The 27,992-nt window shown below is 42.0% G+C and overlaps 2 protein-coding genes across 6 annotated transcripts in view; both read left to right on the top strand.

The window, feature by feature from the left end:
* The window catches only part of Spast (spastin), a 47,302-nt gene extending 45,658 nt beyond the window's left edge, over nt 1-1,644 (top strand). For all 4 annotated transcript variants that reach the window (XM_034514228.2, XM_034514226.2, XM_034514227.2 and 1 more), the window contains one exon: nt 1,349-1,644. In XM_034514228.2, coding sequence (XP_034370119.1) covers nt 1,349-1,471 — 123 coding nt within the window. In that variant the 3' untranslated portion in view covers nt 1,472-1,644. The remainder of the gene's footprint in view (nt 1-1,348) is intronic.
* Nucleotides 1,645-8,427: 6,783 nt separating this feature from the next.
* The window catches only part of Slc30a6 (solute carrier family 30 member 6), a 31,741-nt gene continuing 12,176 nt past the window's right edge, over nt 8,428-27,992 (top strand). Inside the window, exons 1-10 of one of the 2 annotated variants that reach the window (XM_034514237.2) lie at nt 8,428-8,574; nt 14,900-14,986; nt 17,373-17,457; nt 19,104-19,146; nt 20,746-20,811; nt 23,993-24,073; nt 24,490-24,525; nt 25,283-25,377; nt 27,070-27,118; nt 27,409-27,528. In XM_034514237.2, the coding sequence (XP_034370128.1) occupies nt 8,572-8,574; nt 14,900-14,986; nt 17,373-17,457; nt 19,104-19,146; nt 20,746-20,811; nt 23,993-24,073; nt 24,490-24,525; nt 25,283-25,377; nt 27,070-27,118; nt 27,409-27,528 (665 nt within the window). In that variant the 5' untranslated portion in view covers nt 8,428-8,571. Of the gene's footprint in view, nt 8,575-14,899; nt 14,987-17,372; nt 17,458-19,103; nt 19,147-20,745; nt 20,812-23,992; nt 24,074-24,489; nt 24,526-25,282; nt 25,378-27,069; nt 27,119-27,408; nt 27,529-27,992 lie in introns of those variants that run through there. The other variant, XM_076942233.1, reaches the window with a different exon arrangement.

The raw sequence follows: 27,992 nt of genomic DNA, 5'->3' as shown, positions 1-27,992 counted from the left end.
ACTCATCATTTTTTTTTTCTAGTCTGTTAATTAGAAACAAGAGAATTTTAACGTTGTTTCATTTCAAAATATAAGGCCTGTAAAATCACTTACGATGATTTTATGGTAATAGTTTAAAAATGCACAGTCATTTTCTCTCATCAAGTTATGTAAGTACTAATAAGTTATAAGAAACTTGATTTAATTTATTAGGAGAACACGTGAATGTTGCTGGGGATGTACCTCAGTGATAGAATGCTTGCCTAACATTTATAAGGTGTTGTGTTTGGCCCTTGGCATTGTAAGTAGGAGGAAGTTATTTGTACAGGCAAGCATCTCACATGCTGTTTAAAAGGCATTTCCTTTAAAGTCTCATGTTTATTGTTACCAACCCCTTTTCGTGACAAACCTGGCACAGAGTTAACAAATATGATTATTGTAAATAAAAGGTGACCAGTATGCAATCTTAGGAAACTATGAAGAGAATAAGTAGAAGTAAAGTAAGTTTTAGTGGTTGTCTTATTTACCTTTTTATTGTAAAGAAACCACTATAACCAGGGTAGCTTAGAAAATTAGCAACTGTGAGCAGTATGGCAACAGGCAGGTAGTTATACCTGATACTGAACATGATACTGAAGCAGTAGCTGAGAGCTGACTCCTCCAACAAGGTCACACCGCCTAACCCTTGTCAACGTCACCAACTTCACATCAAGCATTCAAATCTGTGAGCCTACAGAGGCCATTCTCTTTTTTTGTTTTATTTTATTTTATTTATTTATTTTTTTATTGGATATTTTATTTACATTTCAGATGCCATTCCCTTTCCCCATTTTCCCTCCCTAGAAAGCCCCTATCCCATGCCCTCTTTTCCTTTTTGCTTTTATACAATTTTTTTTTAAATCTTAATCAAAGGCTTTATAAGTTTGGTAATGCTCAATCAGAAATGTAACCCAATACCCAACCTAGATATATCAACTATCTTTGACTGATGGAGACATGTGAACATCTGTACAGAGGCCATTCTTATTCAGATCGCTATAGTTATACTTCTTAGTGGGAGAATTAAGTAATTTTTCCATTTGTATTTTGTCAGATTTTTCTCTAATGTATTTTTTTGGCGAGGAAAAAATATGCTTTGAATTGTTAGTATTTATGAATCTAAATACAAGTAATAAGATTATGTACAGTGGTATACACGTGTATAAGATATCTTGTATAGCAACCTTGCTCAACATGTAATATAAAATACATTTAAATGATTAGTATGATTTTCAAAGAATAAGTCTGTATCTGTTATAAAATTAACAATTTAACCATTGTCCACCGTATATGTGCTCATCATTTCTGTATCAATTTTTTTTAAATCTAGATGAGAAATATTCGATTATCTGACTTCACAGAATCCTTAAAAAAGATAAAACGCAGTGTGAGTCCTCAAACCTTAGAAGCATACATACGCTGGAACAAGGACTTTGGAGACACCACTGTTTAAGGAATGAATGCCTTCGTAAGCCCACAGAACACTGTACTTAACAAGAAATGAGAGCTTCAGCTGCAAGAACCCAGACTTCGTTTACAGAACTTTTTAGAGTTTTCATTTTTGTGCACCAAACTTGAAGAGGAACAAAAAGACAGACTTAAATAAAATATGCAATATGAATAGAATTTTTGTTTAAGGCCTCCTTGCGTGATGGTGATGGTTTTCTCAGTAGGCACTGTTAGAGCACAGCAAAAACAGATTCTGATTCACTACTGATAATAATCATTATGTAAATAATAATTTGTATAGTGTGTTCAGATGAAAGTATTGCAGAAACAGTGGATGGTAGAAGACACAAGAGCCCTCTGTTGTCTGACTCCTAGTGTTTTCCCTGCAGTAGTCTTACCTTCTGGTTTCCTTTCCTACTGTCCCCATAGCGCCCTAAGATTGGAATACCAAGTGCTCAGAGTTCTTTCCTGCTTTCTTACCAACTCGTGTGCCAAATGGGAATCTTCCCATCTGCAGTAAGAGCTATACTGAGGCTTTTTTCCACCTAGATATACAAACATTAAACACTTAATGTGTTCTTTTCACATTTTGTTTTTCTGTTTTATTGCCTGGCTGCCAAACAGTTTAGAAAGCAATTTAATAGCAACAGAGAAAATGTGGCGCAGCCGAGGTTTGAAAATTTGAGTCACTCTATTGTGTAACATGTGCATCAGTCCTCATTGGCCCTGCAGTATTTTTTTCTAATATGACAGAAATCCACTGTAGACTGAACTTAATCCATCTCGAATTCATTTTTTGTTGAAGTTGTTATAATATTTTAGAGAGCCGGTTTTAACCTATAAATTGAGGCACCAGTGTGAGAGAAGGGACTTATTAGGAGCTAAGACATTTCTAATGTATTGATTATCACTTTCTTACTGTTTACAGGTAACAGATAGATGCCAGTGGCACTACCACCTTTTACTAATTATCCCTTCCATGAAACTTAAAATACCGAATTTTTCTACACGGCATATATTTTATAGGTTTCTTGTGCTTACTTTGTAACTAAAAAGCGCTAGTCTGTTGGTCTACCTTTTGTCTCCATAAAATGTACAGTAATTCTGTGGTGTTTGTATAAATACAGCTGGACTTTTATTATAAAATGCATTATAGGAAGTAGAGGCTCATGTGAGGCCTTTTAAGAAATGTATAAAGGCAAATAGATATTTGCCATTAGTTTACTGGTTAAAAGTTTGTTTACAGAATTTTTCTTTGGTGCTTAAATGATGCTATGTAAAATTTCATAGGTAGAAAGTATAATTTTGTGGTAGTAACACCAACTTTTCATGTAAGAAACATGTTTGAGAAGACATACTAAAACACTTGCCCTTTCCCCCCAGATAAAAATTTTATGGTAAAGACATACATCCTCAATTTTATCCTTTCTCGTTAAAGATTTTTTATTTAAACATAGAAGATGGATTATTTTTTAGAATCATATGCTGTTTTTAAGCTGTGATTTAAATCATGTCACTTAATCATGATTTTAGACATCACTGGATCATAAAAATGAAGTTTCGATCAATAAGAAAACAAATTTAAACCAAAGCTGTGCATAATTTTTGTTCTGGGCAGTATCTTTTTAAGGTCTCAGATGTTAATGTGTCAGTTATAAAAAACTGATGCCACCCTGTGATGATAGTGAGAAGAACTGCAATAGTCTTAGCCCAAACATCTACAGTAGCTCTAAAACTGTACTGTTTTCATCTAGGAGAGGACAATAACATTCTCACTATGTATTAAGATGGGTTTCAGCTCGGCATTTAAATAGAAGAGCCTTTAAAATCATGGTTAATTCATGATTCTCTCAGGACAGATTTGAGGGAGTCACAAAACTTTTAAATGTCTAAAAGATACAAGTTAACCTAAAATCCGAGTCAGAGATATTACTATGTGACTGTCCGTCACTGTAGAGAAGCACCTTTGTTCATCAGGTTGGCAGTTCAGCTACTGTTAGACAACGTTTTCTGTGATGCTCCATATATATTGTAGGCCATTTTGTTATTGTCTTTTAAGATAGGGTTTCATGGAGCCTAGAACTCAATGGGGAGCCTATAAATACCTTAACTGATCTTCATGCCTGCATCTCCCAAGGGCTGGGGATGCAGGTGTGTACCTCACACCAGGAGGTGTGCTCTTTTTCAGATATAAGTTCCTGGGGTTTTTCAAATTAACATTAGATTTTAATTAATCTTAATTTTAGAATTTATGTTGAGCTCCGTTTACTGTTGAAGATAGTGTTTAAATAATAAGGATTGGCAGTTCTTCATGTTAACATGACAGAGTCCCTGTAAGCTCGGTGAACTTACTGATCGCCTAACTGAGCCAAAGGAAAGACTCGATACAATCTTTCCAGATCCGCTGGGGCTACAAAGCTTTTCTGAGCTAGATGCTCATTAAATTTATTTTTGTTTCTTTGTGTTTAACAGGACAAACAGAATTTTAAGTTAAATATATATGGCATTATTTGTTTATACTGTAAAATTGTTTATATATCATACAAAAGCTAATTCTTTGATAGAATGAACTAAACAGTTTGCTTTTCATTTTCTTCAGTCAGATTTTCTTTTAAATGTCTGTCTCAGTTTTAATCTTATTACCTTTACTTTTGCAAAACAAATGACTTAAAGGGTGCGTACAGCTACATAAAGTGGGGTTTTATTGTAAATAAATGACAAACTTTGTTTTGCCTTAATTTTTATAGTTTGAATGTTTGATATTTCAGGGTTGGTAATTTCATGGAGTATTTTGTAACTCTTGTGCCAATAAACTCTGCCCAGAATATGCAAAGCAGTGGATAGAAGGTTCTGGATAGCAACCCAGAGCAGTTATAAGGGACGCAAACTCTTGTTTGTAGAGCTCTGGTATGTTCAGTTTCTAGCTTGTACAGTTCATTTGAAAATGAAATTCAAGCAGAACACAGCCGACAAGTCCAGAGGTGAATCAGGCCTCTGAAGCCCGTGGAAACGAGAAAGGAAGTCTACGAAAGGTATTGAATAAGTTGGTCTCTGTCACTTGCAGACTCCTTTCAAATCCTACTTTCCAAAATTTTCCATCTAGCAGGATATTCAAAGGAACCCAGCAGATAGCCAAGTCTAAAGGGCTGACCAAAGGGAGCACTCCTGTACTCCAGCCCTTGTGTGGCTGAATGAGGACTCCGAATTCAAGGCCAACTATGCTACATAGACTCTCCATTGCAGCCTGAGCTAATTAGACCCTGTCTCACAAAACAGACAGGCCTGTGGTGACCGAGAAGTCTTTTTAATTCCTGCACCCTGGAGGAAAAGTGGATGACTTCTGAAGCCAGCATGTTCTACATAGAACAGTGGGTCATACTCTTCCTGATGCTGTCACCCTTTAATGCAGTTGCTCAGGTTGTGCTGACCCCAACCATCACCTGTTAATGCAGTTCCTCAGGTTGTGCTGACCCCAACCATCACCCTTTAATGCAGTTGCTCAGGTTGTGCTGACCCCCAACCATCACCCTTTAATGCAGTTGCTCAGGTTGTGCTGACCCCAACCATCACCCTTTAATGCAGTTGCTCAGGTTGTGCTGACCCCCAACCATCACCCTTTAATGCAGTTGCTCAGGTTGTGCTGACCCCAACCATCACCTGTTAATGCAGTTCCTCAGGTTGTGCTGACCCCAACCATCACCCTTTAATGCAGTTGCTCAGGTTGTGCTGACCCCCAACCATCACCCTTTAATGCAGTTGCTCAGGTTGTGCTGACCCCCAACCATCACCCTTTAATGCAGTTCCTCAGGTTGTGCTGACCCCCAACCATAAAACTATTTTCATAGCTACTTCATACCTGTAATTTTGCCACTGTTATGAATCAATATAAATACCTGCATTTTATGATGGTTTTGGGTGGCCCAAGAGAAGGACTGACCAGGCCAGTTCCAGGCCAGCCAGGGAGGGTTACACAGTAGACCTGTTTCAGAAACCAAATCAAAAAACTGAAAGAGCAAAGAATTCACACACAAAAAAATGCTGTTTGAGGGTAGAATTTTAAAATTGCAAATGGAAACTGACAACTTAAATAATTTCAGTGTCAAGGTTAATAGATAAAGCACTCTTTTTGGTTTTTCGAGACAGGGTTTCTCTGTGTAGCCCTGGCTGTCCTGGAACTCACTCTGTAGACCAGGCTAGCCTCAAACTCAGAAATCCGCCTGCCTCTGCCTCCCAAGTGCTGGGATTAAAGGCGTTCGCCACCACTGCCGGCGGGCTGATAAAGCACTCTTTAGAAGAACGGGATCGAGAGTTCACAATAGTGCCCAAGGTCAAATACAGTAATATCTGAGTTTCTAAAAAGTTATGTAATCTACAATCAAAATACATGGATAGACATGCACACATCGCCCCCTTTCAGAGAACAGTGGATGCCTTGGAGATGATGATTAATTTATAGAAAAAGGGACAACAGATCCTAATTTTCAGCAGAGAAAAAGAAATTACAAACTCAAAAACAACAAAGAGTAACTGACTCAAGTGTTTTATCAAATGTTCTTAGTGCTAAAGCAGTGATCAGGAGGACTGAACAGGAGCATAGGAGAGGTCTGTGACAGTGGGGCAGCATCGTACCTGGCATTTGAGGTATACAAGAGAGGAGTAATACAAGAGAGAAAGAAACAGGTAACTGTGATGCTTGAACTCTTCCCCACCTCACCCCAAGTCAAAAGATAACTCTGAGCCACAGGATATGTAGAATGCACATTTTAAGACTCCTTACCTGTATCTAATTCCTCCAGCAATAATGAACCATTTGTTAGGAAACATGTAGTGGTGAACTTAACCAAGGGCTATCTTAAAAGGAAGACCTAAAAAATAACAGCCTGGGGCCTGATGGAGTTGAAACCGTTTTTCCTGTGGTAATTCAGTTTGAGGTGTCAGACCAGGTGCCTCGAAGAGGTCACCTACAATGATGGGCTATTTATTTAAGTATGGGCAGCCATTCAAAAATTGTTTGGTTTTTTTTTGTTTGTTTGTTTCTTTGTTCTTTTGTGACAGGGTTTCTCTGTATAGCCCTGGCTATCCTGGAACTCTTGCTATACTTGGAAATCTTGTAAACCAGGCTTGCCTCAAACTCAGAAACCCTCCTGCCTTTGCCTCCCAAGTGCTGGGATTAAAGGGATGTGGTAATCAGCACCCAGCTAGAAATATACCTTTCCAATGAGATATTTGCTTTAGTTTATTCTGCCTGGAAAACAGTATTAAGTGTTCATTTTCCAAGCATACTTAGCTTAGCACTCAGAAATGACTCTCACCTTGAGGAAGCTTTTCTGAGGGGCTAGAGAGATGGCTCAGTGGTTAAGAGTGCTTCCTGCTCAATCCTGAGGACTGAGTTTGAATCTCAGCACCCTTGTTTGGTGATTTACAAAAGCCTTTTAATGTCAGCTCTAAGGCATTCTAATGCCCTCTTCTGGCCTCTTCAGACACTTACACAAAATATTTTTTAAAACTTCTCTGACCACTATGAATTAACTACCCAGTCAAAACACAAGTCCCCCACCCTCTTTTTTAAAAGACAGGGTATCACTGTGAAGTTCTGGCTGGCCTGAACTCATAGAACTCTGCTTGCCTCTGCCTCTAGCTTCTAGGACTAAAGGCATGATCCACCATACTTAGCACATTACCTTAGTTTTGACACTATACTACTTTACAAATAACTTTATTTTTTTTCTTCTTGCATGCATCTCTTACTAGAATACAATTGCACTAAGACCAGTGCCTAATAGATAAGGTCTGCAAATACAGTCTTTATAGACTACTATAACATTACTGTGTAAGAAAGAAACTATAGAGATTTAAAACTGTGTGTTATGGGATAAACCCGAGTATGCAAATTCCCCCTCCTCCCCCTCACTGAAACTGTTCTTCCTAAGAAATACCTCTTACTGTCATGTCTTTTTGGTATTTTTGGTAGTGAAGTGTGATTTGAATTCAGTGTCCTGCCACAACCTCCCAAGACAAGCACCATATAGAAAGCAGTGGACTCCAGTTACAAGCGCTTATTTTTTTCTCAAGTTTGAGATGATCTCGCTAACTGGGGAGGTTGACAGTGAACTATTCTAAAGCCCACGTATGCTTCAACACAATATTCCTACCTCAGTCACCAAATATATAGGGTTACAAGTTTGCACCCAGTTTAGGCAACTGTGTTACCAAGATACATAAGGACTGCCACCTGGTGGCGGTGTCAGATCCTCTTAAACTGCTAGCCACAAGGATGCCCGGAAGGACAGGAAGAGCCATCTCTTCAGCCTCCATTGAAATGTTTTTGTTTGGTTTGGTCTGTTTTAGTTTGGTTGGTATGTATGTATGTATGTACTTGGTTTTTGAGACAGAGTGTTGCTATGTAGTGCAGTCTTCCTGACTCAGCCTTCAGCGTTAGAATTATACGCAGGTAATGCTGCACCCTGACCGGTGACGTGCACCAGGAAAGTGCACGTGGAGGCCAGAGGACAACCTTATACTTAAGGTTGACATCCACCTTGGTTTTTGAATTAGGGTCACTAAGGATATGCCTACCTCTGCTTCAAACAGGCGTGGCCACCATTATGGCGTAGGTTCCTGTGATTTAACTCGAATCCTTGTGTTCTTAAGTCAAGCGTTTTCTGCGACATTATTTTTAATGAAACCGAGTTGGGATTTAATAGATGTATTTTAATATAGGCTATGTAGAGGAGCTTGACCTCGAAATCACCAAGACATGCCCGGCCTTACTGTGATATTTCTTAATGTCCCTGCTTCTTCATTTTTAAAACAGGAGTAGTAATGTAATAAACTCATACACAGGTAGAAGCGTTTGGATGTCCTCAAAGTTTCTCCCAAGGTGATAAAAGCCTACCCTTTCCCTTAGCGAGTAGCCCCGCCCAGAGCAGCTGTAATCCGCCCACTTCTCCCGCCGCGGTAGCCGGAAAGCGGGTGACTTTGGACACATGCGCAGTTCCGCCCCCGTCGTCTTGCAACCAATCAGACCCTGAAGGCCCGCCTCTTCCGCTTGGGAAATGAGACTTCTCAGAGCGTCTTCCGGCGGGAGCTGTACGGCTCCTTACCATGGTGAGTTGGCCGTGGGGTGTGCGGGATTCTTGCGGGGCGTTTTCCTCCTGCTTCCTCGCCCGAGCACCCTGCTGTGCCGCAGCAGCTCGGAACCGCGTGGTCGGGGCTGCGCTGGGGTCCCCAGAGCTTCGGCCCTTTAAGGATTCCTGCCCTGTGCCTCTACAGCTGGGAATCCCAGATTTTCCTGATGTTAAAATTAAAACATCATCTGAAAACAAGTGAACGCCATCAGCGACTTGATGCTTGAGTGGGGTTTTATAGCGCGTGTTCGTTCACTCATTTGCATTTCAGTGTTTAAATAGCTTGGCACTGACCATCCTCCTTTAAGCACCAGCGGCTACAGAAAGGATTAGTAGAGCAGCTAGTAAAAGGTTCTAGTATACGCTGTGGTTGTTGGAATGTCATGTTTTTCCTAAAAATTACTCGCTTAGTTAGCTTTTATATGAAGCTGAGTTTTATGGCACTTGCCATAAACTGAGGCAGGAGGGTTGCAATTTGAAGTCCATCGTCAGGTACCTAGAGACCCTACCCGGAAAAAAAATAATCTTAAAACCAAACAACAAAACTCCTAAGTCAAACATAATTCTCTCAATATTCTGTAAAAGTGAGCAGGTGGTTGCGTTTTCAGATGTCAGAGTGCTGGCCGCCCTTTGAAACAGTCACAAAAACTCATTGAGCCTTTACTGGTAACTTAACCCAGGATAATGACATATTTCTGTTCTTACTGTTGCCACCAAAATGTTTTCTTCTATGGATATTTAAAAAATTAACATTAAAATACTTTTAAAATACATTAAAATGTCTAATGAAGATCTTTTAAGGAAGTTACTGTATTCTTTTAAGTTGTATGGGTATGTGCATATGAGTGCAGCAGTGGGAGAGAGCCAGAGACATTAGATCCCCTAGAGCTGGAGTTACAGGCAGTTGTGAGCAGATGTAGATGCTAGGAATCAAACTTGGATCCTCTGGCAGAGCAGTCCGTGTTCCTAAGTATTGACCCATCTCTCTGGTTCTGATTTTTTTTTTTTTTTTAAATTTTGTGTATGGATGTTTTGTCTGCCTGTTTGTTGGTGCACAAAGTATGTGCCTGGTGCTTGGGGAGTTAAGAAGAAGGTGTTGAATCTGCTGGAACTGGAGTTACAGACTAACTGTGCCATGTGGGCACAAGGAACTGAACTTCTGTCCTTTGTAAGAGCAGTAGACACTCTTAACTTGTGAGTCATAGTTCTTGCCCTTGGTAGAAGGGAAATCACACATAGTTCTCTCATAAAATTTCAGTAATCTTTTGGGTACAGAAAGTGGGTAAAATAAACCAGCTGTAGTGCGTGGCTTTAATCCCAGCACTCTGGAATCAGAGGCAGGTGGATCTCTGTGAGTTTGAGACCAGCCTGGTCTATAGAGAGTGAGTTCCAGGACAGCCAGCGCTACACAGAGAAACCCTGTCTCAAAAACCAAAAGTGGGGGATATAAAATTTTGCTCTTTGTGGGTAGAAACAGTGACCAGACAACCTTCAGTTATGCCAGCGTTAAAGAAATAAGCATACACAATATGCATATTGTAGCAACAGTGAACAGCTTGCAAACTGTGTTGTTTGAATTGGACCTTTGTACCTGGTTTGTGTATGCTATTCTATCCGCCTGTATTATTTGTGGAGGCCGGATGTCTGTCGGTGTCAGGTGACCTCCTTTCCCTCTTTTGTTTCCCCTACATTATTTTAAGACATGGTCTTTGATCTTGGAGCTCATCTATTCTAGACTGGCTGGCCAGCAAGTTCTAGGAATCTTATTATTTTTGCCTGTCTGAAGATTGAACCTACAGCCAGATTCCCCCTTGTGGAATGTGGAGGAGGGAAGCAACAATTTTATATTTATAAATGCCTGTTTTATAAAACACTGAACAAAGGGAGGCCCTAGATTTTTATGGTGAGAACATTAGTCACGAAGTGAGATAGTAATTTACAAGGTAACCGTATGTAGATTGACAAGAGTGTGCTTCAGACCAAACTTAAGGCCCTGTACTTGTATCATCTGCTTAGGTTTATTTACAGGTTTATAAGGAAATGGTTTTGTGACTTGCATGTTCTAATGAAGAAAAGTCTCCGTGTAAAATACGTGCTTTCTTAGAACATGAGAAGAAAGTAGAACAGCTAGCTAGCATCAGTAAAGTTACTAAAGATTGACTTCTGATATATGGTGACAGGGTGGTGGTGTTAACTGCAAAGCAACAGCATAAAAGCACTGTACTTTGGAGTAATCTAAGGCGACTGCATGTCAGAGGTGAACCTTGAAGCAGTCCTGGGTGACTTCCCCAGACATTCTCTCCATTCTCATTTACTCTGTGTATTATTTATTTATTGTTTTGAGAAAGAGTCTCACTGTGTAATCAGCCCAGGTTTGCCTCAAACTCAAGAGATCCTCCTACCTCTCTGTCTTGCTAGTGCTGGGATTAAAGGCATGTAATATATACCCCACCTCTTCACATTTTTGGGGTCATGAATCCATCAATTCAGCTAGGCTTGCTTACCAAAGAGCTCCAAGGAGGGTTGGAGAGATGGTTCACTGGTTACGAATGCCAGTTGTTCTTCCAAAGGACCCAAGTTTAGTTCCCAAGAACCACATGGTAGCTCACATCCATCTGTAACATTAGTTCCGGGAGATCCAACCCCCTCTTCCACCCCCCACGGATACCAGAAACACATGTGGTACATAGACACATATGCAGGCAAAACACCCACACACATTAAAAAAAAAAAAAAAAAAAGATTTTTTTTTTCTAAAGTTCTAGCTGGGCATAATGGCACATGCCTTTGGTTCCCATGCCTGGTGGGCAGACACAGATTCTCTGTGAGTTCATTAGCTGGATCTCTGTGAGCCAACCTGGGCTACAGAGTGAGTTCCAAGCAACCAGAGCTACAGGAGAAACCTTGTCTCAAAAGACGAGAGAGAGAGAGAGAGAGAGAGAGAGAGAGAGAGAGAGAGAGAGAGAGAGAGGAGGGGAGGGGAGGGGAGGGGAGGGGAGGGGAGGGGAGGGGAGGGGAGGGGAGGGGAGGGGAGGGGAGGGGAGGGGAGGGGAGGGGAGGGGAGGGGAGGGGGAGAGAGAGAGAGAGAGAGAGAGAGAGAGAGAGAGAGAGAGAGAGAGAGAGAACACGAACACAAACGGAAGCCAGGCAGTGGTGGCGCACGCCTTTAATCCCAGCACTTGGGAGGTAGAGGCAGGCGGATTTCTGAGTTCAAGGCCAGCCTGGTCTACAGAGTGAGTTCCAGGTCAGCCAGGGCTACACAGAGAAACTCTGTCTTTAAAAAAAAAAAAAAAAAAAGGGACTCCAAGGGTTTAACCTGTCCCCACCTCCTCAACACTGGGGTTGTAGTGGGTTATAGTTATCATGCTTGTCACTAAGTCAGATCCTATGCTTTCACGGCAAGCACTTTATAAACTGAGCCATCTCCCCAGGATGTCAGGATACCTAGCAAGTGACCCTCTACCTTTTAAATACCTGTTGACCCTCTTAGCCTAAAACTTAAGTCCATGGGATGAACTGGGGGCTGGAGAGATGAATGGCCCATCACTTAAGAGCACTTTCTGTTTACAACCTGTAATTCCAGTTCCAAGAATATGCTGCCTCCTGGCCTCCACAGGCATCCACACATGGGTGGCACACAGTTAAACAGACACTGATACATAAACATAAATCTTTAAAATAGGAATTTTCCTTATTGGGCTGAGGCCAAATAAATATCCGAGAATCACTGTTCTTGTTTTTTAAAGGCAGGATATCTCTACATAGCTGGCTATCTCAGAACTCAGTATGTAGATCAGGCTAACCCCAAACTCATGAAGATCTTCCTGCCTCTGCTTCCCTAGTTCTGGAATAATGGTGTGCACTAGCACAACAGGCTCAAGGAGCACTGTTAGGCAACATGTTAAAAGTCTTACTGTGTACTGTGTTTAAAAGGGCATTTCCACACAAATACATTTCTAGTTTGACTACTTGTCCATGATCCGTCTCTCCCATCTGTGTCCTCACCTTTCCCCGTTCCTGGCACCCTTTGCTTCCCTAGACAGCTTGATCCAGCAGCATTTATTTGGGGCTGAAAATATTCCATACATCTTTTCTTGCCTTCTTTTGCTTTATTGTGGGAGTGGTTTTGCCATGCACCATAGGCCAGCAGTTCTCAACCTGTGGGCCGGGACCCCCTTGGAAGGGGGGAGTGAAAGACCCTTTCACAGGGGTCACATCAGATGCCCTGCATATCAGATATTTACATTACAATTCATAACAGCAGCAAAATTACAGTTATGAAGTAGCAACAAAATACCTTCATGGCTGGGGGTCACCACAACATGAGGAACTGTGTTAAGGGGACACAGCATTAGGAAGGTTGAGAACTACTGGCCTAGGCTGCCCTCAGATGAACCCTGAAGTCCTGCCTCAGACTCTTAAGTGCTAAGATCACTGGTGTGTGCCATCCTCCTCAGCCTCCACACAAGTCTTTAAGAACATGTGTGTCCTTAAAGATTTCACTTCAGATAAAAATAGTCTATTTTTAAGAGAATATTTTTTATCTTATGTGTATGGGTATTTTTTTTCTCCATATATGTATGTTGGTGCACTAAATGTGTACATTACCCATGGAAGCCAGAAGAGGACCTCAGCTCTTCTATGAAGCTGGTGTGACAGTTGATTTTGAGCTACTATGTGGGTGCTGAGAATTGAACTCTGGACCTCTGGAAGAACAGCCAGTGCTCATAACTCTGGATCCAGCTCTCTAGTCACATCTGTTGTTCTTTTAAAATTGAATGGGATGGGGGGGGGGGGGCAGCTGCTGGGCTGTGGCACAAGCCTTTAAAGTCCCAGCATTCCTGAGGCAAAGAAAGGTGGATCTCTGAGTTGGAGGCCAGCCTGGCCTACAGAGTGAGTTCCAGGCAGCCAAGGCTATACAGAGAAACCCTGTCTCAAAAATAAACAAACCAAACCAAACAAAAAACTCCAAAACCACCAATAAAATTGAATTGGAACAGTGGTTCTCAACCTGACATGAAACAACCCTTTCACAGGAATTTACATTATAATTCATAACAGTAGCAAAATTACAGTTATGAAGTAGCAATGAAAATAATTTTATGGTTGGGGGTCAGCACACGGGGAACTGAACTGAAGGGTCGCAGTATTAGGCAGATTTGAGGACCACTGAATTAGAACCCGGTCTAGTGCCACATGTCTTTAATCCCAGCATTGGAGAGGCAGATGTGGGTGGATCTCTCTGAGTTCAAGGCCCCCCTGGTCTATGTAAGTTATAGGACAGCCAGAGCTACATAATGAGATGTTGCTCAAAAAAGCAAAAACAGTAAGTTAAAACTGAGGTAATTTAGCAGGGCCCTTTGGATACACTAACACTGGTCTTCAGGGCTGTGTTTAAGTTAGCCACAAAAAAAGAATGTTTGCTTCAGTGTTTTACTACATTTTATGAAAGTTTGCAGACATATAAAAGTATCTGCTACCTTTCATCAACAACATTTCTTTTTTGAGCCAAGGTATCAGCTATCCCAGTTTGACCTCAAAAATTGCTGTGTAGCCTAGGACAGCATGAACTTGTGATTCTCCTGTGTCCATCTCCCTTATTATTGGCAGTGGCAGCAGCTGTTTTTTCTTCTTTTTACCCTCCTTAGTCTCAACATAATGAAGCTGACAACATCTCTAAGACTGACTTACACCTTCCTGTAACCACAATATTGAATTAAGTGTGCTTCTCAGCTGTCAAATTATGACATGTTACTCTCTTTGACAATCAGGAAAGCGCTCTCTCCCTCCTTCAAAATAATTGCTTTTCGAATAACAAAATTTTCTCTTGAAACATCGCTATAATATTTTATTTTGGAAACCTGGTCCAGAAAACTTCATGGGAGCATAACATATTTTTAGCACAGGAAAGGTAGGTCTTTATGAGTGTTAACAGAAGCTCTTATAGTTACACTAGACCTATACTGTTGTAGGTTACAGCGATCATGGAGATTTCCTCAGATTCTTTGCCTAAATACCTAAAAGACAATGGGGGGGGGGGGAGTGTGATCCAGAGCTAAAAAAATGCCTGCATCTGACTTCCTAATTATCTGTTGGCTAGCTTTGAGATGTTGGACAACTTATCAAAAATGACTTGCTTCTCATATGGTTATTTGCATATTGAATCAGTAAGTACATGTAACTTGTGTAGAGTATTTGCCAGGTGGAACACTCGTTAAGGCAGTTGTTGGTACTCTCAAATCACAAGAGCACGAAAGATTATTGGATATTTAAGGCTGGTTTATATTTTTATGTTTATCTTCAAGGGGACGATTCATCTGTTTCGGAAACCACAGAGATCCTTTCCTGGAAAGTTACTACAGGAATTTAGACTTGTAGCAGCTGACCGAAGGGTAAGTCCTTCTTCAACCTTGGCTTGAGTGACTGCAAAGCCTCATTATTGCACCAAGATGAGGGTTGAGGGACTGGAGATGTGACTCGGGTTAAGAGCAGTGGCTGCTCTTGCAGAGGACCCACCTTCAGTTCCCACCAACCATACGGTAGCTCACATCTGAACTCAGTCCAGGGGATCTGATGCCCTTTCTGGCCGCCACAAGTACCGGCTACACCAGGTGCAGGCAAAGTAAAACCAATCATCACTTTCTATCTTTAAGTCCTTTGTGCCCCTTTCCTCTGGAAGGTTCTTAACCCTCTTTAAGTTTTCACTCACCCTTCCCTGTCCCTGTCCCTGTCCCTGTCCCTGTCCCTGTCCCTGTCCCTGTCCCTGAGCTACTGAGTGTAAAGAGGAAATCCAACCCTGCTGACTTGTCTCACTGTCAATTGATGACAAGCCTCGGGTACTCTTCTTGTTGAAGTTCTATAGTTCATTTAGTTTCCCACATTTCTAGATGACGTGGGCGTGGGGGGGCGGTGTATGTGTTCCATCTAGTTCTGTTGATCTGTGTTAGCAAAATCAAGACTGATCTTCATTACTCATCTTTCTTGATCTTTTTACCATAGTTACCAAGAATTTGTCTCTTCTCCTTAAAATATGGCATGTTTTCTTCCTCCCAACTTGTCCACTATCTCTCAGTCGCCTCCACCATTTTCCTTCCCTCTGCACTGTGGAGTGTGAACTCCTTCCCTGTGCACTGTGGAGTGTGAACTCCTTCCCTGTGCACTGTGGAGTGTGAGCCCCTTCCTTCTGCACTGTGGAGTGTGAACTCCTTCCCTGTGCACTGTGGAGTGTGAGCCCCTTCCCTGTGCACTGTGGAGTGTGAACTCCTTCCCTGTGCACTGTGGAGTGTGAGCACCTTCCCTGTGCACTGTGGAGTGTGAACTCCTTCCCTGTGCACTGTGGACTGTGAGCCCTTCCCTGTGCACTGTGGAGTGTGAACTCCTTCCCTCTGCACTGTGGAGTGTGAGCCCTTCCCTCTATGAATGCTGTCTGCTCTCCAGATTTTTATCACACCCATGTGTTGGTGACTCTGTGTTTAAATCTCAAGCCCTAGCCCCTCCTTTATGGAGTTTGGCCTCCTCCATGTCCCATGGATGCCTAATGGGCATTTCTGTCATAGCATGGTTAAGACTTGACCGTGATCTTCAGTTACTTGGATATCAACTGGATACTCTAACAGATGTTAAAGTCAGAAAAATCTTAAGTCTTTTTCATTCTGGTTTAGTCTCGTGACCCTCACATGAGCATGTTCAACAACCGTGCCAGCTGTCTTTAATGCAACGTGCAGTCTTACCTTAGCACTCCTTCCTACCACTTTCAAGCCCCACAGTAACCGAATGATCTTTTGCTTTCTTTAGGCAGGGAGGGGTTGAGAAAAAAAATCTCACCACATAGCTTAGGCTAACTTCAGACTTGTATGAAGGCCCATGCTGGCCTTCAACTGCCATCCTCTTACCTCTGCACCGTGATTGTTGGGATCACAGCTGTACCCCAACATGCCCAGGAGAAATGTCAGGCAAGCCTCAGCTAATGTTTCCTGGCACTGTGGACATCTCTCACTATTGTGCAGACTCCCCTTCTTCCACTCTAGCTGTCCTCCCCAGAGGCTTCGTCACCTGGGGCCTTGGCTCTCTGGCTTCCATTTTCTCTCCAGTTATCCTCATGCTAGCATCTGTGCTCTTCCACTTTGCTGCGAGTCTTTTCTGATGAGCCAGTCCAGAGAGAACCCTTTCCACACCACCTTCTGTTACTGTTTCCTTAGCCCAGCCCCAACCCCTCCCCCAGGGTTTCTCTCTGTAGCCTTGACAGTCCTGGAACTCATTGTGGAGGCCTGGCTGGCCTCAAACTCACAGAGATCAGTCTGTTTCTGCTTCCTAAGTGCAGGGAGTAAAGGCATGTGCCACCACCGCCTGGCTCCTTGAGCTACGTTTTATTTGCCTCCTGGTCCTTATGCCCAATAACCTAAATACTTGTTTCTTGTCATTCTGCCTGCATGGTAAGTCCATGTTTTGTTCTCTGCTGTGCTCTCATGCCTAACATAATAACTGGCATAGATACTTGTTGAGTAAATAGCTTTATTCAGAGAGTTATTTTTAAATTTACATTCTGGTTGGGCTGTTTCTGACAGGGTTTGCTATGCTGCCTCGGCTCCTCTGAGTGACCCCCATGCTTGACTGTAGCCCGGTTGATGATGATTTTGTTAGATGTAAAAAACGGGACACAGCTTTTAGAAGTCGTGTTTGTCTGTGATGTACTTTTTATCCGTGTGAATTAAGCGGCTTGAACAGATGTGGTGATGTCTGTCAGCACTGTTTGAATGGGAATGCTTTTGCCTCCCACAGTCCTGGAAGATACTTCTTTTTGGTGCAGTCAATGTGCTGTGCACTGGCCTCCTGCTCATGTGGTGCAGCTCCACCAACAGCATAGGTACGTGGCCCTTTGGGTTCTTCCAGCTCCCCTTCGATTTTGGCTTTAATTTTAAATAAAGATGTATATGCTAGATAATTTTATGTCCACTTGATATGAGCTGTAGTCATCTGAGAGGAGGAAAGTTCAATTAATAACATGCCTCCATAAAAGTGGGCCAGAGGCAAGCCAGTAGGCGATTTTTTCAATTGGTGATCAGTGGGGGAGGGTGCAGCCCATTGTGGATGGTGCCACCCTGGCCTGCTGACCCTGGGTTCAGTTCTTTCCTTTCACCATGTGGATCCTCAAGACTTGAGATGTGGTAGTAAGCACCCCTACCCACTGCTTCTGGCCTCTTCTCCTCTTCTTAAAAATACTTTTTGAGAGGCTGGAGAGATGGCTCAGCGGTTAAGAGCACCGGATGCTCTTCCGGAGGACCTGAGTTCAGTTCCCAACTACACAGTAGCTCACAACCGTCTCTAACGTGATCTGGTGTCCCCTTCTGGCCTGCAGACATAGTAGTTTTTGAGCCAGGCATGGTTGTGCACACCTTTGATTCCAAGCAAACCAGAAAAAAGAAAAATATTATTTAATCATTTGAGTTGCACACATTCCAGAATAGCACATAATACATAAAGGAAAGGCAGGCAGAGGCAGACAGATTTCTGAATTGGAGGCCAGCCTGGTCTACAGAGATAGTCAGGGCTACACAGAGAAACCCTGTCTCAACAAAACAGAAATGGGAGGGGGGAGTAGGGAAGGAGCCAGCCAGCCAGAGTTTCTGCCCTACCTTCCTTCAATGGACTGATTTAGGATATGTAAGCAAAGTAAACCCTTTCCTTCCCACGTTGCTTGTGGTCATAGTGTTTTATCAGAGCAATAGTAACCCTAAGACAGTGCGTTTCCTTTATATAGTATGTGCTTTTCTGGAATGGGTATAACTCAGATGACTTAAATATAGTTTTCTTTTTTGTGGTTTGTTTGTTTGTTTGCTTTTTATTTATTTATCCATTGGTTGATGGATCGATTGACTGTGTAGTGCTGAGAGGGTCTGGGAGCACCTCAGTGATACCCAGTGATAAAGTACCTCCCTAGCATGCTCCGTGCTTGGGCCCTGGATTCAGTCTCCAACTCTGGAGAGACTTTCTCCAACTTGAGAGAGTTGGAGAGCGGTGGGGAGGGGGTTGCTGGATGAAACACAAATTTAATACATTAACTTGAAATAAGATAAAAACAAACAAAAAATAATCAGATGACAACAGCAGCAACTGTATGGTGGCTCACAGCCATCTGTGATGGGATCCAATTCCCTCTTCTGGTATGTTTGAAGACAGCAACAATATACTCACATGCATAAAATAAGTAAATACAAAATCTAAAAAAAAATTTTAAATTGTCTCCAGCAACATCCCCCCTCCCCCAAAGGGGGACTGAATGATAGGTCAGTGGTTAAGAGTGCTTATCAGTCTTGCAGAAGACCTGAGTTCAATTCTCAGCACCTGTGTCAGTCATCTGTAGCTGTTTCCAAAGGACCAGCACCCTCTGTCTCTCTCAGGGGCCGGCATGTACATGTTACTTATAAATTTGCTCAGGCCATGTGTATACACTTACAAATAACAAACGGCTGGGCTAAGCAACAATTTAATGACTCTTTCTGTTGTTTGCAGCTTTAACTGCTTATACTTACCTCACCATTTTCGACCTCTTTAGGTAAGTTTTTTTTATCCTTTCAATTTTAAAGACAATAGGCAAGGATTCACTGTACTGAATCTATTAAGCTTCCTTTACTTAAAGGAAAGTAACTATGGAATAAGTTGAAAGTAAATGTATCCTATAAAAGCCAGGTGATGGTGACACACATCTTTAATCTCAGCGGCCAAGAGGCAAAGGCAGGTGGAGCTCTGAGTTCCAGGCCAGCCTGGTCTACAGAGCAAGTTACAGAACAGCCAGGGCTACACAGAGAAACTTGCCTCAAAAAAAAAAAAAAAAAAAAAAAAAAAGAAAAAGAAAAAGAAAAAAAATTCATAGAAATAGACAACACAGATGACAAGAGCCATTGTTATAACATGAAAATACCGCACCTGAATAACAGCAGAAAGGCAGATATCCAGGCATGAAGTGAGGATGTACACATCCTGACAGAAACTGCAGACTGACTCTGAAGGATGAAAATAAATGGTGCCATGTACTTAAAATCACACAGAGTGAGCTAGAGGAGCTGGCTTGGTGGTTACGGCCCAGCGTTCCTCTTCAGGGACCCAGATGGGTTCCAGCACCGTGCCAGGTGATTTTTAACACCAGCTTCAGCAGCACTGACAACCTCTGGCCTCCTTGGTCATCCGTGCTTGCGTACACCCATAAAATACACATTAATAATAAGAAAAGAAGTCACACAAAGTCAATCATCCCAAATTTTTCTGTCCTTGACAAGTTTATCTTAGTGTTTACAGTAGTCTCCATGGTTTCACCAACTGCAGTCTGAAGATCTAGGGGGAGGATTCCAGAAATAAACAATTTTATTCCTACATTTTAAGTTGCATGCCTTTCTGCACAGAGTAATGAACTCTGACACTGTCCTGATTCACCAACCCAGGGCATGAGTCGACATTTTGTCTAGTTTACACACACTGTAGACCTGTCTGTTAGTCACTTAACACCTGTCTTATGTTATCAGGTTGATAGTCATTGGTCCATACTGCTTGTGCTCAGGCAGCCCTGACACAGTGGCACAGTGCTACATCAGTTCTTCCTGGCTGTCTGTGCGTCAGCTGACACAAGCTGGAGTCATTTGGGAAGAGGGCCTCTCGGTGGAGAAAATGCCTCCCTCCATAGGATTTGCCTATAGGCGGGGCTTTAATGCATTTTCTTACCTAGTGAAAGATGAGGGTATAGTGTAGGTGGTCCCATCCCAAGCAGGCAGTCCTGCAGTGTGTACGGAAGCAGGCTGAGCCGGCAATAGAGAACAAGCTAGCAAGCAGCCCTCCTCCTGGCCAGTGCATCAGCTTGCCTTCAGGTTCCTGGCCCACTTGAGTTCTGCCCTGACTCCTCAGTGATGCACTGTGACCTGAGGGCTGTAAACTGAGATTAACTCAGAGAAGTACCCAGCTAGCACTCACATCAGACGGCTCACAGCCACCTGTACCCTCAGCTCCGGAAGATCCAACACCGACTTCTGGTCTCCACTGGCACCTGCATGCAGACGTGTGTACTCACAGACGCAGTAACATAAACCCTTATTTTAAAAAACGCTTCATTAGTCTCCGCGTGTATTTATGGCTCTACTTTCTAATGCAGTTTGTTTTTCTTTAGCTTAATAACATGTTTAATAAGCTACTGGGTAATGATGAGGAAACCTAGCCCTGCCTATTCATTTGGGTAAGTTCAAATTATTTTATTTTCTGCTAAATGACTGCTATTAAAATAATAATGATAAGAGGGCTGTCTGTAGTATTTCTGGAAAATAAAAATAAATAAATGCCCGCTGCTTAGTGACATAGTTGTTAAGTAGAGAATGTATAGCTGGGCAGCAGTGATGTGCACCTCTAATCCCAGCACTTGAGGGCCAACCTGGTCTACAGAGAGAGTTCCAGGAGAGCCAGGGCTGCATACAGAGAGACACTATCTTGAAAAACCAAAAAATAAGTAAATAAAAATTAAGAATTGAGTCTAGAAATGATAGACAATAAAAGCAGCAATTATATTAAAATGTTCATGTTCATTTGTTTTATATTCTATGAATGTATACTAACGAAAGTTGGTCTCTGTAAGTTTTTTAATATTCTAAAAATACTATTTAGTCATAGAAAGTATGAAGAATTTTAACAAGTGAATTTTGTAAGTGCTATGATGTATTTCCATATTTTGCATTGTTGGAGATAAATTCTGTAGTCAGACTTTGGATTTAGTAACAAGCTAACAAAACCTTGAAGCTTCTGTGTGTAGTTATAGAAATCACTGTCGGGCGGTGGTGGCGCGTGCCTTTAATCCCAGCACTTGGGAGGCAGAGGCAGGCGGATTTCTGAGTTCGAGGCCAGCCTGGTCTACAGAGTGAGCTCCAGGACAGCCAGGGCTACACAGAGAAACCCTGTCTCGAAAAAAAACCAAAAAAAAAAAAAAAAAAAAAAAAAAAATCACTGAGTCTTGAAAGCTGTACTTTTTAGATTAGAGGAAGCTCTAATGGTGTGACAGAAATCAACTCATTCCCGAGCCAAGAAAGCAATTTAAAATCAGAATTGTACTTGAATAAGGAAACTTTTGTGGGAACAGTTAAAACAGGGTCACAGTGTAGACCAGTCTTCCCCCCACAATGCTCTGCTTTCAGCCAGAGGTCCTGGTATCATCTTTTCTATGCAGTCTACCTGAAACTGAGTTTGTGTGTGGAATGAGGTATGGGTGAAGGCACAGCTGTCAAGTAGCTCCATCCATTGGAGACAGAACCTTCTGTTTTCTGCTGCCTTTGTCATTTCCCGTAGATCAGATGGCTCTGTGTGTATTGGTTTGGTGTCAGAACACTGACCACGACTGAAGCTGTATGAAGAGAATTTCGAGAGCTTGTGAGAAAATGCCAAGGAAACGAGGCAAAAGTCTTGTAACCTCTGACCTTCTGTAGCTTGGGGTTCTTGGAATGTGCTTTTGTGCCCCTCTTGGGTGTAGTATGAAGAAGTGGGTTTACTTCAGATTACCCTTCAACTACTATTCCTATTCAGATGATGTTCCTAGCACAGGTTGTCCTTGTGACACTCCTATGACCTTGCAGCCCTCAGAGTATAAACTGTCTGATCCTCTGAACAAAACTGGCTACTGCCTGAGCCTTTGGTCCTCCTCATTTATAGGCTCCGCCCTCCCAGGTGCATGCTGCAAGTAGCGTGGTCACAATTTGCTTTTAAGTCTCTTTTCTGTTGACATTGTTATGTTTGTCTATCCTATAATACTTCAGAGCTGTCTGCTTTCCTTCACTTTCCTTTCAATATGCATTTTAATGTCAGCTTATTACTTTTCACAGAATTGTTTCATTTACATGCTGTTTTTATATTTTTATAACTAATTTTTTAAAAAAATATAACTAGCCATGCTAATAAATATATTTTGGTTATTCCTTTAGTAATGCATACGCTTCTGTTTATTCCAAAATGTTTCCTTTACAAAGAGCAATGTGATGAATTACACTTAATTCTTAATTACATTTCTTTCTCAAGTTTCATGGTTATTGCCTTGAGAACTTTTAAGCATTTAAACTTACTCTCTGTGTTTTTTATCATTAGAGTATGTATTACAGAAAAAACTGTGATGATTTCTAGCTTCAAGCATACAGATTATAATGCATGCTCATAATTAACAATAACTGCGTGTAGAAATGAGAAGGCGGTATTGGTGGGTAAAGTTATGTACTTGGGAGTGAGCGTATCTAAGTACAAAGGTCTTACTTTTGCATCTGTACATGTCAGTCATCTGACTGGCTGGGTAGGAACTTAGCCGTATGATTCTGTAAACCGTTACTTCTCCTATGTGTCCCAAGTTACTTACCTGTTCAGAAACTAAAACAGATGAAGTTTCTTGTAATGACTTGTGCTGGTGTATGACAAGGTGGTTGGCAGAACAACTTGGGAAAGGAAGGCATCTCTGCTCACTGTTCCAGAGAGCTCAGTTCATGGTCTCTCAGCCACAGGGGCTTGAACACAGCATCATCAAGGTGGGGAGGGTAGGAAGCAGACAGCTGTTTGTATCATGGCAGGCAGAAAGCAGAGAAAGAGGCCAAGTCATGGCACGATCCCCAGGGCAGGATAGTGCCCTGCAGCTGTTCCCCACCTCCTCCCTTTTGTCAGCTCCCTGTTAATGCCATCATATAATGAACCTGTCAGGGCGCAACTCGGTGATTACCTTAGAGCCCTCATTTTCCAATTATTTCTGGAAATGCCATTACAGACTCACCCAGACATGTGATCACTACTCTTGTAGTGTTTCTTAATTTAATCAAGGGAAGCCATTACAGTACTTAAGACTTATTTGAAATAATATGTTAAGCACTGAATAGTGTCCAGTACCAAAATGGGTCGATTAATTGTTAACTGTTATGACAGTTATTGTTTCTACAAAAGTAATGGCCATAAATGGTTATATAAATATGTATAAAATAGATACTGTTGATCCAGTTTTCATTTTGTGTTATCTTTGGGAGCTTGTTTGGAGGGTCTGCAGGTGTGCACAGATAGTCTGTGCCCTTGACTGAAGACCACTGACCTCTGTGGGGAAGAGCATCCTTTTCACAGCTCACAGATGGCAGAAGGACACACCTGAATAGTGAGGGAAGGAGACACCTGCACAGCCAGGCAGATTAGCCCGGTCAGTATGACAGTCAGGAAGGTGACCAATGTCAGCCAGGATAACTTCCTACCCTCTGGGTCTCACTAGTCTACAGCGTCCGTAGTCTCATAGTTTGGCCAGCAGAACACTGCCCACACATATATTGAGCCAGTGAGTAATGGAATGTATGTATGATCTAGGGAGACTGCTTTGTTAATTGAAGAATTTGGTATCCTAACTAATAATCTGATTTCAGGTTTGAAAGATTAGAAGTTCTGGCTGTATTTGCTTCTACTGTCTTGGCACAATTGGGAGCCCTCTTTATACTAAAAGAAAGGTACGTTTTTGTATGTATTATGATCAGTCTCACCCATGGCACTGGGATATATGACAGAATCCAGTGAGACATAGTGGTTTGAATATTACTATGATTACTGTGGACCGTATTCAGGTTCTGCTAGTATGCTTTGGTAATGCTAACTGCAGTCATAGGTGAATCTGAATGGAAGAGGTTTAGCCTGGCACACATTGAACTTCCTTACCAAGCCTTTGAAGTGGGGTGGGGGGAGCTTGGTAGAGAGATGTTGACATTATGTATTGAGAATAACTTGTCTCCTGGCCTCATCACCATTAAATAGTTTTATGAACTTTAGGGTAGATTAATTATTTATTTATAATAACTATATAGTAATACATTCTTTTTTTAGTTTTATAATTTATATAATTTATTTGATGTATTTTTCTTTCTTCTAGCGCAGAACGCTTTTTGGAGCAGCCTGAGATACACACGTAAGATGGGTTATTTATTTATTTATTTCTCACAGCTTTGGGATCAGTCTAATCTCAGGGCATCGTGCATGCTAGGGAAATATTCTACCAATCTATCTTCAGCCAAAGGTTTTATCGGGGTGGGTGTGACTTCCTGTTCATTTTGACCCTAATCACTAGCTGCTCCATCGTTACTCTGTCCAGCATTAGAGTTGAGAGTGCAGCCCTGTATCTTATCACTGGCCTCTCAGGAAGAGAACCTCCAGATTCCAGGACTCCCTCTCACCTTCAGCAGTTCCCCAGACCCTGGACTTGGTAGTGAGTGGCCCGGGAAGGATTTTGTAACTTCAGGCCTAGGTCAGCACACTAAACAGCTCCCTCCAGTGTTTGTCGCTTCACATTTGACCCCAAACCTTTTCTTGCTGCCTTTGAAAAGAATGTACTTATCACCCACTGCTTAGCAACTCTGTGGGCCTTCCCTGTTAATTCAGGCATGTCTGATTTGCCCAGCATGTTGGCACAACTTCCATTAACATTTGTATAATCCATAGAAGTAAAATTATTCATGAGAAAACACAGTTGAGACCAGTCTAGTCCTGTGTAAAACGGAGCAGCAGCAGGCAAGACATGAACTAGATAACTAGAAAACAAGTAAGATTATCTTTGGCAGATGTAAAGTGGATGGCTCCTCCCTTCTTCCCCTCATTCTCACCACATATGAAATTACAGATTGGAATTATCACGAAAACATTGAAGGAGGATGTTTTGCTCTTTCCAGGGGAAGACTGTTAGTTGGTACTTTTGTGGCCCTTTCCTTCAACCTGTTCACGATGCTTTCTATTCGGAATAAGCCTTTTGCTTACGTCTCTGAAGGTATGATTTTGTTTGCTTGTTTTAGTTTACAGTTAATTTTAAAAATTCTTAGAAAAACTGGTGGTTTCTTTTTTCATTAACTTGTAAATCTGTGAGAAATATATTCAGCAGAGAAGGAAGAACTAGCCCAAAGGTTCTCAAGTGTTTGTTTGTTTGTTTGTTTGTTTGTTTTTCTGAGACAGGGTTTCTCTGTGTAGCCCTGACTGTCTTGGAACTCACTCTATAGACCAAGCTGATCTTGAACTCAGAGATCTGCCTGCCTCTGCCTCCTCAGTGCTAGGGTTAAAGATGCGCCCCACCTGCTCCCCGCCACCAGCTAGCTTCTGAAGTCTATATGGAAGATCATACAGAATTTCATCTCCTTAGTAAACACTGAAAAGAATATATAAAAGCCAGTGAACTAGCTTTGAACTAAGTGATGTACGATGGACAACTATAGGTTTATCTAGGCACGGTGGCACATGCCTACAGTCCTAGAATATGAGAAGCTGAGGCAGGAGAATTGTAGTTTTAAGCCACCATGTGCCACAGGCCAGCCATGACTGCATACTGAGACCCGGCCTCCAACAAAAGAAATAAAAGCTATCTCGAAGTCTTCACAAATTCAGGCAGTTTCTCTACTTCATCGGTGTATATTGCTGGTTGTTTTCAAAACCTTCAGTTTTGGGATCTCATTAACCAGCAAAGGATTTAGCTATTAACAGATGGAGACGTGAGTGGGTGTGTTGAAACAGAGGACACAGATAGATGATGTTCTTAGGTCTTTGGACTTGAGCAGCACAGCAGACAGTGGGGAGAGCCTTTCTGAGGTGCTCCCTCGTATCCCAGCAGTCTCACAGATGTTAGAAAGACAAGCTCTATCTGTATCAGTCAGAAGTTAAGAGTGCTGGGTCTCCACTAATCTCCTGATAGTCACTGAAGCAAATGCTGTATTACCCTCATTTTACAGTGAGGTGTTCGAAGGTTAAGTCATTTGCCAAAGGCCACTCTGCTGGTCACAGGCTGAGCTAGAACTTGAAGGAAGATGTTCTAGTATCACTGCTTCTCTTTAGTGCTGTGCCAGTGTTTTATAGAGAGCTTGCCGATCTCGTGACAACATGGTCTTGTTATGAAATGAATGTCAGTGGCACTAGGATGAATGCCTTTTGAGACTGGGGGGTATTTGTCAAGGGACAGTCCCTGTTGGTACTTTTGGGTGTCCCTAGATGCATTCCTGGCTTTCTGAGAGCTGAGGGAATAATTGACATGATCTAGAACCCAATCTTTATATGTACAAAAATATATACAGAATAAAAAACTTTTACAGCTTTTTTAAGACTATAGATTTGCAAGGAAAGCTGTCTGTGTGTGGCATGAAGGTCAGAGAACAACTTGGAGTCAGTTCTTTTCTTCCATCATGTGGGCCTCAAGGGTCGCACTTAGAGCCACCTCACATCCCTGAAACTCGACATTAAAAGGGCCAGTTATGTGTCAAGTACTCACTCCTTCCAGTCAACCATGCTTCTTAGGTGACACTGCTTCAGACTTAGTTCTCGTCATGAAAAAGGGAAAAGCTGTAGATTTAAGGAGAAGCCTTGCCCTTTGCCACGTTACATACTCACTGCCAAACCTATCTTTAAAATGAAAGAACTCATGTTTCTAGTGATGGTTTTACTTTTCTATATAGATAACTTAAGTGTTTTCTTCTTAAAGCTGCTAGTACGAGCTGGCTTCAAGAGCATGTGGCGGACCTTAGTCGCAGGTAAGATATGTTGGAGTTTTCTAACTTGTATAATTTCACAAGAATTCCTGAGGAGGGCCTCTACCATGGAGGCTTAGATTTGCAGCTGAAGTCACTGCATGGGAAATATATTCGGCTCAGTTCAGTTCTGTCTCTCTTGGCTTTTTAATTGATGACACAGAGGAATTCTCTACAGTGGCCAAGCTTTGTCCCCAAGTCCTCCTTGCTCTCTGAGAAGTACAGTGCACCTTACCTGTAGTGTGCTCTCATCGGTGTTATGAGGATGCTAACGACTCTCTGGTCTTTCGTAGCTTGTGTGGCCTCATTCCAGGACTCAGCAGCGTCTTCTTGCCCCGCATGAATCCGTTTGTTCTGATTGATCTTGCTGGGGCGTTTGCTCTGTGTATAACATACATGCTGATTGAGATTAAGTGAGTATATTGTATTGCTGTCAGATGGGTTTTGATTCCTGGGACCTGACTTTAAGGGCAGTGACAATATGGTTTGGGGGTCAGGCTTCTATTGTTTTTTGCTTATGACCTAGGTAACTTTGTCAGGTCTTGTCCTCAAGTATTTCCATCGGAAAATTAAGGGAATTGGGCCTCTGTTTCGTACCACAAGTTAGAATGAGGACGAGAAAATGATCTCTAATTCCTCCGCTGAGTGAGGCAGAAAGCGGTTGGAACTGCTCTTGCTGGGGGCAGGGAGGATGAGGCCAGAAGTAACAGAAGAAGAAAATTAAAGCCTTTAAAAAAATACACATTACAGCTGCTTTTAGACCAACGTTTTACAACTGAATTCTTTGATTAACTTACCCTTCAAACAGTGATGTGTAGTATAATGGCTTCTTAGTTATGATTATTCTTGTTTTATGTATTTCTCCTGAAAAGTCACA

Source organism: Arvicanthis niloticus, chromosome 11 (genome assembly GCF_011762505.2).
Source record: "Arvicanthis niloticus isolate mArvNil1 chromosome 11, mArvNil1.pat.X, whole genome shotgun sequence".
Taxonomy (NCBI): domain Eukaryota; kingdom Metazoa; phylum Chordata; class Mammalia; order Rodentia; family Muridae; genus Arvicanthis; species Arvicanthis niloticus.
This window is presented reverse-complemented; position numbering and strand designations above follow the sequence as displayed.